Source organism: Bos taurus, chromosome 15 (assembly GCF_002263795.3).
Source record: "Bos taurus isolate L1 Dominette 01449 registration number 42190680 breed Hereford chromosome 15, ARS-UCD2.0, whole genome shotgun sequence".
NCBI classification, from domain to species: domain Eukaryota; kingdom Metazoa; phylum Chordata; class Mammalia; order Artiodactyla; family Bovidae; genus Bos; species Bos taurus.
In genome coordinates, this window is record NC_037342.1 from 46558812 (window position 1) to 46572350 (window position 13539).

At 48.4% G+C, this 13539-nt stretch overlaps 2 protein-coding genes across 3 annotated transcripts; one reads left to right on the plus strand and one right to left on the minus strand.

Moving 5' to 3' along the window:
* Positions 1–6919: 6919 nt before the first annotated feature.
* On the minus strand, positions 6920–7785 carry TIMM10B (translocase of inner mitochondrial membrane 10B; the record flags this gene model as incomplete). The annotated part of the gene is given in 3 exon segments (NM_001040530.1): positions 6920–7259; positions 7447–7542; positions 7742–7785. Coding segments are annotated over 3 exon segments (353 nt in total), but the record flags the coding sequence as incomplete, so codon positions are not given.
* A 210-nt stretch (positions 7786–7995) lies between these two features.
* Positions 7996–13114, plus strand: ARFIP2 (ADP ribosylation factor interacting protein 2). Of its 2 annotated transcripts, NM_001034477.2 has the most exon segments (8): positions 7996–8108; positions 8914–9054; positions 9310–9406; positions 10400–10518; positions 10695–10916; positions 11454–11611; positions 11757–11931; positions 12378–13113. In NM_001034477.2, coding segments are annotated over 7 exon segments (1026 nt in total). In that variant the 5' UTR covers positions 7996–8108; positions 8914–8955; the 3' UTR covers positions 12534–13113.
* Positions 13115–13539: the final 425 nt, after the last annotated feature.

Genomic DNA, 13539 nt, shown 5'->3' on the forward strand with positions numbered 1-13539 from the left:
TGGGTAAATGACTAGTAAGATTAAAGGTAACATTTCCCAGCCTCCCACATAATATCTGAATAATTTGCTGCAGACAGAGGTTTTTGGGTGTTGACTTATCTTATTAAGGGAGGAAGATACAAAAAGTGAAATTTTGAATGAAAAAAACTTCAAAATCATTGGCAAAATGTCAAATGCAGATTCATTGCTGTTCCTTTTGATTAAAAGCCTTTCTCTTATTATATAAATAGTTGATTGAGCTAGGAAGAGACTGAAAGATACTCATCCAACAAATATTTATCAAGCACTTTTATGTGCCAGGCATGGTGATAAGGATACAATGGTGAGCAATACAGACAAGGACTCTGACCTCATGGGGTTTATAATTACCAAGTGTACAAGCACTACAAGCCGAAGTAGAGCATTTATGGGAGCTGGAGTCTGGGATCAGTTATTTGAGGAAAGTATTTGAACTAAGTACTCAAGAATGAGTAGAAATGAGGTGGGGAAAGGGGGAAAGCACTGCAAGCCAGGAAACAACAGGTACAGAGGAATCAGGTATGACAGGTTAGAGGAACTGAAAGGCCAGAGTGGTTAGAACACACAGAGAGTGAGGTGTGTGGTTGATTTCAATTCAATTCAGCAAACAGTATTAACTGCTCAGTGGTTGACAGTTACTGACAAGATTAAGCTGATAGGCCGGGGCTGGATCATGCAGGGCCTTTTGGATCATGTACAGAATGTGTTTTTAGTCTAAAAATAGGGAGCTATTGCAAGGTCTTAAGCATCAGTTTGTGTCTTCTGGCTAATACATGGAGAATAGATTGGAGGGCTGCAAAAGTGAGTATGGGACACAGGAATTGCAATAATCCTGGTGAGAGATTGTGATGATGAAGAGAAGCAGACAGAATCAAGCGATTTTTAGAAATTTAATTGGACAGGATTTTGGCAGTTGAGTGAAGGGATGAGTGAGGTTTCTAGTTTCTGCAACTGGTTGAGTACTAGGCATAGGAGGAAAAATTTATCAGAAAACATGTTGAATTGGGATGTTTTTGAAACACCTAAATGGAGACATCAATCAAGTAGCTCAGAGGAGAGATCTGAGTCATCAGTAACTAGGGCTCAGCGTGAGGATGAAACAATCCCAGAAAAATTAGACTGAGAAAGAACAGAACCTAGAGAAACTTTTAGATTTAATGGGTGGAGGCAGGTAATCCTACAAAGGAGGCTAAGAAGCTGTGGCCAGAGGTAGTAGTAAAACCATGAGTGGAATCAGACACCAGTGAGAGTGTCAATGAGGAACTAGTCAATATAGCCAGAGGAACTAGTCAATATTACCAGATGCCACTGAAAAATGAAGTAAGCTGGGGAAATAGCCACTGGATTCAGGGATATGAAGGTCACTTGGTGAGCTAGGGTGAGCTCACAAACTGTTTGAATAAAGGCTGCTGTGCTGTGCTCAGTCGTGTCTGACTCTTTGCAACCCCATGGATTGTAGCCCACCAGGCTCCTCTGTCTATGGGGTTTCCTAGGCAAGAATACTGGAGTGGGTTGCCATTTTCTTCTCCTCAATAAAGGTTACAGAAGTCAAAATAGAGTGGGAGGAGGAGTGGGAATGGAGAGGACCTAAGTATTAATATCCAACTGTTCTGAGAAGTTCAGCTGTAAAGTGGAAAAAAGTACATGGTACCTGGGAGATAGAGGGGTCTGTTTGTTTTAACAGAAGCCTTCTGCATATTTAGATGCTTATGATAAGAATTTAGTAAAGTGGGTGCCGAGATCCAGCCCCGGCTGATCCAGGGAATTCGAAGGGGAGACGGCTTCGGCAAACAGGATACAATAGCTTTATTTAAATATTCATTAGAGATATAAAGAGTAATAGAATGAGGATAGCTCAGTAGGAAAATTCTGTGGAGAAAAGAGGCTGAGTAGCTTGGTTTACGCGGAAAATCAATATAACCTGTGACATCAGGTTAGCTCTGACCACGGAGGCCGCAGGTGCCCTCTCAAATAGCAGAAGGTGCCCCACCTTAGGCGCCTTCTCGAGTGGGTCTTAGAAGCCCAGGCAAATAAATGGTCGCAGAGGACCTCCGCGCTCCAGATAGAGACTCAGCCAGAATGTGAAAGAAAGAATGACATGGGGAGACGAAGCTTCGGTGAGCAAGGCCTGTAGCTTTATTTTCAATAGGGGCTTTTATACCGTAAGTTGTACATAGAGGATAATAGGAGGTGTGAAATCATGCAAAGTCAGCAGTCTTTGATCCTTATCGAAACCAGGGTTTCTTTCCTGCAAATCTATTGTATACCAATGGTTTAGGTGATTTACATCATTTTCTGGCCAGAAGGCCTATTAACATTTTATGACTCTGACAAAATTTGTCAACTATAAGACTTATTTTCTCTAAGAGTAATTATTTTTTTTACTTTCTGATTTCAATTTTATTTTTAAACTTTACATAATTGTATTAGTTTTGCCAAATATCAAAATGAATCCGCCACAGGTATACATTTGTTCCCCATCCTGAACCCTCCTCCCTTATTTTCTCTAAGAGTAATTATTTTAAAGTTTGACACCATACTCCAAAGGTGTTAGATAAAGTTGCATTCCTATAGGGCAGAGGTGCAGTGGGTTTACAACAAAGGAAAGAATTTATTACCTTAAGGGTCTAAAGTTGCTAACACCAAGGCCACTACTTATTTTTTCTACATACCAAATATATTAATTAATACACATTCAAGGATACAATACAGGGGATGTGGAAACTTGGCAGCAAGCATTGGCTCATCAATGAAATCTTTTACTAGTTTTATTCTGACAGTTTCTAACTCTCTGAGAGGCTCTAAGCTATTTGAATATCTTAAGCTTCCCGTGCCTCTCGAGGCTGGGAGACTGTAAACAATCGTATGCATAGCTGTAGGAGTCCGCGTAAACTTGTCAGGCGAGTTAGAGAGCTATCTGAGGGGTTTGGATTTAAACACTCCTAATGCCCAGGAACTTTATTAACTGGAGCTGTAAGTTAACTCTTTTTAGAGAGAGCAAGATGGTGGTGGGGGACAGCCCCCGCAAAGTCAGAGGTGAGAGCACAAAGCAGTAAAGTAGGCAGACTCTGGTTATGGGGGTAGATGCTCGAGAATTTCCAGGGGGACTCCTGAGGCTCGATCCCGCCTTTGCGTATGCCAAGCCTCCTTCCTCATGACCTTTACCACGGCGGAGTTCCTCACCCTGGCTCGTGGCAAGTGGGGAAAAGTCAGAGGTCTCCAAAGAAGGAAGGACTAGGATTCAGGGCCCACGCATTGGCACTGGCCTTGAGAGGGATGCCTGTCCTGTTTAGATGGGAGGGAAAGAAGAGAATGGTGCAGATGGAGATGGGTGACCAAGCTGCGAGATGTTATCAGAGCTCTTAATTGATAGCTTCCATTTTTGCCTGTGAAGTAAATATATAAGGTTACTTACAGAAAGTGAACAGAATGGTGGGGATAAGAGGCTTAAGAATATTGGTTTGAAATAGTCACTGAAGGGAACAGGAGAGATGACTAGAAAAATCTAGTGGGATTACAGGGGCAGAGGCTCCATTTGAAGTTAGCCACGGGCTTCCCTGGTGGCTCAGACAGTAAAGAATCCACCTGCAATGTGGGAGACCTGGGTTCAATCCCTGGGTTGGGAAGATGCCCTGGAGGAGGGCATGGCAACCCACACCAGTATTCTTGCCTGGAGAATCCCCATGAACAGAGGAGTCTGGCAGGCCACCGTCCATGGGGTCACAAAGGGTTGGATGCGACTGAGCGACTAAGTACACACAGCACACATGGATTCAGTGATAAAAATTTGCTCTGTAGTGACTTCCTTGGGAAGTTTTTTAAGACTCATTCTTTTGACATGAACATTATCTCTGCAGTTTGTCCCCAGTCTCTGTGTCTGCTCTTTAGTATGAAGACAGAATCCCCTATAGGTGGTAGGTAGCACAGCTGGGGTTGGTGTGTATGGGCAGGGGGTGGCTAACCCTAACCCTTCCCATAGCTTTTCATTTGGCTGAGCTGGGTCTCAGTTGCAGCATGCAGAATCTTGGATCTTCACTCTAATATGTGGGATTTTTCAGTTGAGGTATGCGAACTCTCAGTTGTGGCATATGGGATCTAGCTCTCCAACCAGGGATTGAACCTGGGCTCCCTGAATCGGGAACATCAAGTCCTAGCCACCAGACCACCAGAGAAGTCCTCCTTGGTCAGTTTTTAGATGTCCAAAGGCAGGCACAAATGTTTCATTTTTATCAAAGTCCAACAAAGAGATGAAAGGAAATTCAGCCTATTCCAAAAGAATGACTAGAATGGGGGAAAAAATGGTAGAGGAATAGTTTATTAAACAAAGTGGGAGGAATAGTCAGTGAATAAGATGCAATAGTGCTTTGAGATGGAGCAGTTTAGGGTGGTGACAATATAACTAAGGAACTTATAACTAAGGACATATAACTAAGGGTGTTAAGACAGAGCAGAAATCATTGGAGATTGGGCCAAGGAACTAAGAGACAAAAACACCGAATGGACTGTCTGCGTAACATTTAAAGTATCAAGGGATGGATAGGAAGATGAAGGTCTAACTAGAGGAAAGTAGGAGAGTGGCAGTTATTAAGGATAAGTTCTAATAGAGGGTGGTAGAGTTGAAAAAGCCCAAAGGAATTAGACTTGACAAATGAGCGGGCAGTTAAGTTCTAAAGCCACAATGGCAAGAATAACCCTGTCTCAAGTATGTTTGTGAAAAAATGATAAAGCTTTATCAATGTTTATCATTGTGTTGTGCTTGAAATGTCACATTGCTCTCATGCCAATGGCTAACACTTTTTATGCCAAGACCTGAGGGAGACTTCAGTGACAACAGAAGATGGATAGTAGGAATAAGTACTTTTCATAAGTACTGAATATATTTATACACAGAAGAGATTGAAAAGTTAAGGAACTAATTGGTGGATCAGATTGAGAAACACTTATTTTTCCATGCCTAGGGAAAGGATGACTGCAGATGAGCAAACAAACTTCGGAAGTTCGAAGAACATAGACTTCATAATTCCTTGGTTGTCTAGTAGTTATGGTCAGGGGTTCACTGCCTGGTTAGGGAACTAAGAACCCAGAGAAGGGCAAAAAAAGAACATAGGCGTTAAGAGTCAGATCTGTGTTGTTAACCCTTCTCCAGCAATTACTCAATTATGTGACATGGGAACACAGATAATTCACATCAGAAGTTTATTGCAAGGATATACATAAATGTTGATGTGGAATAATCTTTCAACCATCACCACAGTATTCCCGGTCCCTGTTTCCGTCTTTGGGACTTGGGAAATTCACAAGTGGTTTCATCTGCATTTATACTTTCCAAGAGACTTTATTGGGCAAGCATGAGGCCACTTAATAGGAAAGTTCCTGGTCAACAACTTTTTGTTAAGAAAGGTTCTTAATAAACCTGTACAAGATTTGTTCCAATAAAGAGAGCTACTTTTCTCCACAAGTAACCATGTATAAGGTGGGCTTCTGGTACATACTGAATTCTTGCTTCCTCACCTGTTGAGTGAGGGTAATACCTACATCGGAGAAGGCAATGGCACCCCACTCCAGCACTCTTGCCTGGAAAATCCCATGGACAGAGGAGCCTGGTGGGCTGCAGTCCATGGGGTCACTAGGAGTCAGACACGACTGAGCGACTTCACTTTCACTTTTCACTTTCATGCATTGGAGAAGGAAATGGCAACCCACTCCAGTGTTCTTGCCTGGAGAATCCCAGGGACGGGGGAGCCTGATGGGCTGCCGTCTATGGGGTCGCACAGAGTCGGACACGACTGAAGCAATTTAGCAATACCTACATCAGAACCTATACAAAATGGGTACTCAAAAGATATTTTGAAAGGCAGCCTGGTGGAGTAAAGAAAACATGGATTTTAAAGTCAGATCTGTATTTTCAACATCCTGATATGTACAGGGGTGAAAATATCTGCTTTGTGGGTGGTTGTACTTAAAAAAAATGGTTACCGTGGGAGCCAGTGTCTAAGAACTACTTCCATTTTAAAAATAAAACATGGTCACTTGATATGGAGGAACAGAAGAAAAGTTAAAACAGCCAGAATGACACAGAAAGGATACAAGAATGGCAAGAAAACTCAGTGATGGAGTGACAGGCCATTCATATTGTTGAATACAGAAGAAAATTCCATGGAGGGCAACAATAAGGAAAGAACAGAGGGGCTGGATTAGAAATCACAGAACAGGTACAGCGGGAACACGTAGGGGTAGAGGAAGAGATGGAGTTGGGAGATTATAGGCAAGAAGTGAGACATAAGGTAACATTCAAGAAGTCCTGAAGATTTGACTTTCTTCCCTTTTCTTTTCATAACCATCACCACCTACTTTTCCCTTAGGTTTTTATCCCTCAAGTCTGAGTGTATTGCAGAATATGGTTCCACGAGTTTTCCCCTTTCTGACTGCTCCTGAAGACAAGAACACAGATTTTCTTTATTTAAAGATTTAACTGCTCATCCTAAGAAGACAGAAAATATTAAGCGAGTAACATCTTCAAGTGGTTGATGTTCCACTGAATTCTTACAAGGTTTCATCTCTGTCTGACGCTACTGACTTCCCAGGAGGTAATGCCTAAAAGCCCTGTGGATTCTTAATCTGTTTTCCAAGATATCTCCAAGCGATCCATTCAGTCAGACAGATTTAACGACAGCTAGATAGAGTTCCCATTTTCTTTCATCAGGGCAACCAACTTGTTGCTATTACCAATCTTAAAATTTTACCCTTAGACCCTGCTTTAACCAGATGCCTGGTTATAGGCTTTCCTTCTACATTCGGAAGGCAACTTCTATGCTTCCAGGGCTGAAGCACTAACTGACAGAATAATAAAGATGGTGCCAACAATGTGGGCAAAACTTCCTTGCCCAGAATATAAACCAAACAGAGGAAAAGTGGGTTTATTAGCTCCAGGAAGAGGAGCAACAGTACCCAGCTCTCGGACAACTCCTCACTTGCTATACACAGGCTGCACCCAGCCCTAGGTCCACTGGCTCCTTTAATTTGAGGGTTCATCCAGCGCCTCCTTTCCCGAGGTTTCCGGATGGCGAGCTGCCGGATGGTGAGGTTTCCAGTTGTTCAGCAGTAGCATGTGGCACAGCTGAGGCAGCCTCGTAGTCTGCCATGCGGCGCTGTACCAGGGCAGGCATGAGCTGCACGTAAGCGGCCATGAGGCGGTGATTAGAATGGATCAGCTTCCCGGCACAGCTGTGCAGACATGCCTCCTGGAAGGAAGACAGGATGGAATCAGAAGTCAAAGGAGTCCTGTCAGGTCCTGCCGCAACTCCAGCCTAGGGGCGAGGGTCATAGAAAGGCCGGGGCCAGAGGTAGGGGAAGTGGCGGAAGAGAGAAGCAGTCTACTGTTAACTCTGAGGATCGAGGGTAATTCCCCTACTCAGTTCCCCACCTAACCTCCTCAGCATCCAGAGCTCGGTGGTGCAGGCTGGGCACGCAGCGCTGGAAGCAGAGTTCCGTCATCCGATTGTAGACCAAAAGGAAGTCCCGCAGCTGAGAGGAAGGGGGACAAGAAACTCAGCGAAGAGGGGCCACATCTTAATTCAAGGCCGCGCCGCCCGAGCTTTCCCAGGACCGCGCCCCACGGCCCGAAGTTCCCAGCCCTCAGATGCTTGGCTATTTGGGGTTCCCGCTATGCAGACAAGGATGCTAGTTGAACGCATGGCCCTAAGACGACTTAGCTCCCACTCACGTTTCTCAATTGCTGCTGCTGCTGCTGCTGCTGCTGCTGCTGCTGCTGCTGCTGCTGCTGCTGCTCCATCACGCCAGCAGCGTGAGCTCTAGGTCATTTCCTTTTCAGGTTCTTGGTAACGCCCCGGAAGTGACATCTCGTAGCTCCCCGGGGACAGAAGGGTTGGCTCCAGGATCGCCCCGCCCCCAGATTTTAACGTCACTTCCGCCCTCATAATCGGCGACGTGGCCGGCTTCTTCTGCCCGGGTGGGGACGTCACTTCCGCCGAATCCCTGACCTGCTGCTAGGATCGCGACGGGAACTGGAGCCGGAGGTCCCCGCGCGGCCCGGGCCTGGCGCCCTGAGGGGAAGAGCGGCCCGGCCCGAGGTGAGAGGGACATGCATGGGCGAGGGCAAGGTGAATGCACGAACCTGACCAGAGGGCAAGATGCCTCTGAGCCCTGGGGACGGATGAGGACACACCTGATGCCCAGGTGTATGGGGGGGAGGGCGGAGACTCACACACCTGGGGAAACTAAAATGACTGTGGAAGGGATCACCTACCCATGTCCTGGGAAAAAAGAGGTTTTTCCCAGAGGTCGAGAACTTAGACCAACTGATTCAACTAAGGCCTTGGGGGGGCAGGGCCCGAGGAAGAGGAGGTGCATGGGATGGAGGAGGGGGAGACCACCTGCAGGAAAGGGGAAGAAACACGAAAGGAGAGCGAACAGCCAAACAGTGGTGAACATACCTGAATGGTAGTAGACACCTGAGCTCCGGGAAGGGGGTTAATCTCCTGATGGGGAGAAACACCTGCATGGGGATGAGCTTCTTGAGAACACAGACTTTCTCTCTCTTGTTCGCTGCTGTATCTCCATTGTCTGAGATAGTGTGTGACACATAGTAGGCACTCATTAAATGTCTGTGGAGTGATTGAATGCGTGAATAATCAGCGAAGTTCTGCTAGGGTGAGGGGTTCATGGGGACATGACCTCAGGTCACGCACACCTGAGGCCTGGGTATGTCTTTGTACAAATATGCACCTTGGAGGGGAGAAAGACACAGAGTTCAGAGAAGAGTGGTACCAAACCCCAGAACTCTGAAGCCCTGGGACAACCTCTGAAATGGTAGGGGAGACCTTCCTCTTTGGAGTACTGGCCAGTTTCCAGAGCGGTCTGTGTTGGGCTTTGCAGGGCGCTGGGGTGGAGACCTTGACTCCAGTCCCTTCGCTCGCCATGACGGACGGGATCCTAGGGAAGGCAGCCACAATGGAGATCCCCATCCACGGGAACGGTGAAGCTGGGCAGCTTCCTGAGGATGATGGGCTGGAGCAGGTGCTTCTGTTTGATTCTTCATATTGTTTCAATTGAGGAATCCCAACTTATAAACCCTGAACTCTCACCTCTGTTCCAGTAGCCTTCCCCTAACTTACCTAACTCCCTTCAATTTTTTTACAAATCTTTGTTCTGATTCTGTGCAGACTTCCCTTGTGTGCTCTCTCTATGATGCTTCAATCCAAGCTTGTTTTCACCCCCAAAATGCTTCAGCTGCCCCTATGTTCCTGAAGCCCCCTCTTCTCTGGCCTATAGGACCTCCAGCAGGTGATGGTGTCAGGACCCAACCTCAATGAAACCAGCATTGTGTCTGGTGGCTATGGGGGCTCTGGTGATGGACTCATCCCCACAGGTATGAATGACCAGAACAGGACAAGCTGCTTGAGCGGAGATGGGGAGAGGGATGGTTCCAGGGAGCATCAAAAGTTCAAAGTGAAGTCGCTCAGTCATGTCCGACTCTTTGAGACCCCATGGATTGTAGCCTGCCAGGCTCCTCTGTCCATGGGATTTTCCAAGCTTGAATACTGGAGTGGGTTGCCATTTCCTTCTCCAGAGGATCTTCTTGACCCAGGGGTTGAACCCAGGTCTCCTGCACTGCAGGCAGACTCTTTACCGTCTGAGCCACCAGGGAAGCCCTAGACTATGGAAGCATAGACTGTGTCTAAGAAGGCTTGCATTTTGTTTGGAGATCCTTGAACCTTGATCCTTGAACTAGAACCTCTGCTAGTATGAGCCTTATGGAATCTCAGCCCGAAGCCAGCTCCCAGAATTGTGCTTTTGCTCCCACTTGGAGTTTAGCCCCACTTGTACCTTTCCCTGCTGTCACTACCTAAGACAAGCAAAGAACTCTGTTTCACAGCTCTCCTTCCCCCTAACCTGCTCTAGAGCCTGAATCTGATTAGGAACTTCTCAGAGTTTTAATTTGACTCTTAACGTTTAGAAGAACAAACAGTTGTGAATCTTACACTGACTAGAATCAACATGGGAATTGTCAACCGGGTGTTCTGTTTGCTGGACTCACCATCCATGATCAGTCTCCCCATCCATGATCAGTCTCCCCATACTGGGCCTACTTCCTGCTGTTTCCTCTACCCCTGTACACATGCCACTCCCTCTTCCCCCCTTTTCCAACCCTCACTTTAAGAAGAGGCCAATGTGTATTGGGATTTGGGTCTCAGGGCACGATGTATAAGTTTCTCCTAGTGAGTAAGAGAATCTAATTGTCTCTAGCTTCTGCTCTTTCAGGGAAGTCATTTTCATGTGCTGGGAGGGGAGTTGGGGGGGAACCACAGAGGTGTCTGATTGTATCTGAGAGAGACTGGAGTCAGAGAACTTGGTCCTTTAGGGTCTGGCCGCCATCCATCTCACAGTGCTACTCCTGCTGGTCCTGGAGATGAGGTGGCTCGGGGCATCGCTGGAGAGAAGTTCGACATCGTCAAGAAATGGGGCATCAATACATATAAGGTGGGATTCAGTCACCTCTCCCTTCCCCCAAACTGCCCTGGGTACCTTTTCCCCATCTTCCAGATCCTAATATCCCAGCTATGGCTGAGACTCGGAAGCCTGGGGATGCTGGGGTAGGTGCCTTTTGCGGGGGCAAGGTACTAGGGTCTCTGACCTGCTCTCCCACTTCTCATTAGTGCACAAAACAGCTGTTATCAGAACGATTTGGCCGAGGCTCCCGGACTGTGGACCTGGAGCTGGAGCTGCAGATTGAGCTGCTGCGTGAGACGAAGCGCAAGTATGAGAGTGTCCTGCAGCTGGGCCGGGCACTGACAGCCCACCTCTACAGCCTGCTGCAGACCCAGCATGCACTGGGGGACGCCTTTGCTGACCTCAGCCAGAAGTCCCCAGAGCTCCAGGTGCCTCGGCCAGGCCAAAGAGGGTGGGGGGACTGGGCCGGGGCCCTCCCAGGCAGTCACCCCTCAGCCTCCCTCCCTCCCTCCCTCCTGCAGCCCAGAGGGAGAACCCCTCCAGGGTGGGCCCAGCCCCGCCCCCAGCAGCACTCACCTGTGGAGGCAGCCTAAGGGTTTGTACAGAGGTCCAGAAGTGGGAGGCGGTGGGGGAGGCGGCACACTAGGTGCCTCACAAGTAACCCTTCTCTGCATTGACGAGAATGCCTTCTGTGCTCAGCCTAATCAGAGCCCCTCCCTTGCCTGCTGCACTAGCTTTCCCTATTCCAGTCCTGTGAACAGACCCCCCACTCCCACAGTCCTGCCCCAGGCAGCCCCAGGGTGGCCCCACTAACTTTCTGGCTAAGAGAGCCTTGCTGGAGGCAGTCCTGACTTGTTCCAGTGTCATTGGCTGTTTCCTCCTGGCAGAGGAGGGGGAGGAAGGGCCCTTTAGCTCCAGTCAGGTGGTGACTGTTACTCAGGCCTGTCCCTTCCTTCTGCCCTCAGGAGGAATTTGGCTACAATGCAGAGACGCAGAAGCTGCTGTGCAAGAACGGAGAGACATTGCTAGGGGCTGTGAACTTCTTTGTCTCTAGCATCAACACATTGGTAACCAAGACCATGGAAGACACTCTCATGACTGTCAAACAGTATGAGGCTGCCAGGTGTGGGCACTGGCAGGGCCTAGGGTTTTGGGAGTTGGCTGGCATGGGTGAAAGTTTGAGCTTTAGGGGCAAAAGAATTGAGAAAAGTAGGAGAGTGTGTGGAGGGCAAAGGGGTGGAGACCAGCCCATATCACCCCCTCCCCAGGCTGGAATATGATGCCTACCGGACAGACTTAGAGGAGCTGAGCCTAGGCCCCCGGGATGCAGGGACGCGTGGTCGACTCGAGAGTGCCCAGGCCACTTTCCAGGCCCATCGGGACAAATATGAGAAGCTGCGGGGAGATGTGGCCATCAAGCTCAAGTTCCTGGAAGAAAACAAGGTGCTAACCCCACCCCTTTGACCCAGCCCACCTTTCCATCTGTACCACTGACCTTCCCCTCAAACTCCCCATCACTGAATGGGGAAATGCATCTTGGCTAAGGAGTAGGAACATTCCCCAGCCCACTCAATCCCTGGACCTTTCCCTATCACCCTCCCTCTGATCCCTGGCGCTTTTCTATTAGAGGATTTGGCTGCTGATCCCAAGAACACCACTGGGAAAAAACCACCCCTTGAGCTTAGGTGCCAGAACCCCTGGCCCAGCCAGTCAAGTTAGGTTTCTCCTATTACAAGGCTTTTATCCCTTGACTTTCTTGGTGGAGTTCAGCCCCCACTCCAAAAGCACCATCAGAGCAGAGTCCATGTGCCCCTGATTTGGGTTCAGGATCATAGCCCCTCAGAAAGGGTGTCTGAGTCCAGTCTCAGCTGACCCTGCTGGACCCCCAGATCAAGGTGATGCACAAGCAGCTGCTGCTCTTCCACAATGCCGTGTCCGCCTACTTTGCTGGGAACCAGAAACAACTGGAGCAGACCCTGCAGCAGTTCAACATCAAGCTGCGGCCTCCAGGAGCTGAGAAGCCCTCCTGGCTAGAGGAGCAGTGAGCCACTCCAGCCCAACCTGGCTATCAAGAAGGACATCGGGAGGGGTAGTCCCAGGGTGGGGGAGATTTGGACATGGGACATCCCTTGCCACCTGCACTCTGGCTTGGGTTCCCTATCCCTGGCTGGGGCCTGACAGGGGGCCTGCAGGCCCAGCAGCTGCAGCCCTGTCCTTTATCTTCCTGGCCACTGGGCTTCATTCCCAGATCTTTTCCTTTCACTCCACAGCCAAAGGCTATGACAAAACCACTCCCTGGCCAATGGCACCACTCCTCAGGCCTATCCCCAGTTTCTGGGGTGTGCCCCCTGACCAATGGCAGAGCCTCAAAAGGCCCTGTCAGCCAATGGCAGCTCTTCTTGGGCTCCCCTGGGCCAATGATGTTGCCTCCAGTACCCTTTGTCCCTCCTCAATGCGTGCCCATTGCAGAGAAGGGGACTGGGACCAAAAGGGTGGGGATATGGGGAGCCCCATTTTTGGCCGTGCATCTGAATGGGTCTCCCCTCACCTGCCCACCCAGTTTAATTGTGCTTAGAGCCCTGGAAGATTGGGACCTAGCACTAGGAATAAACCTTTCATAAAAGCAGGCCCAGTGAGGTCAATTTGTGGGGGATTCTAGGAGGGTGGTCTGGGTGGAGAAATGCTCAGTTTAATCATACATCAAAATCCTGCCATTTTAGGAGAGCTGGGGCCAGATAGCTGAAGTCACAGGTTTCTGGAGAGCCTAGTCCCCTCCCCCAGCCCCAGTAGGAGCCAAAGCTTTATTTGCCCTTTAGGCTTGTGCCAGGATAGCAACGTATCTTAAAACACAGGGCCCAGAGCGGGTTGGGCCTACCAGCCTCCATCATCTGTTCATTCATACAGCAAATATTTACTGTACTGAATGCTTTTATTTGCTGCTGCTAGACCCTGGGGAGACATCAGAGAATAAAACACGGTCCCTGCCCACAGTGCTTACGGCCTAGTGGGGGATAGAGGCAAGTAACTAGGCAACTACAATACAGTGATAAA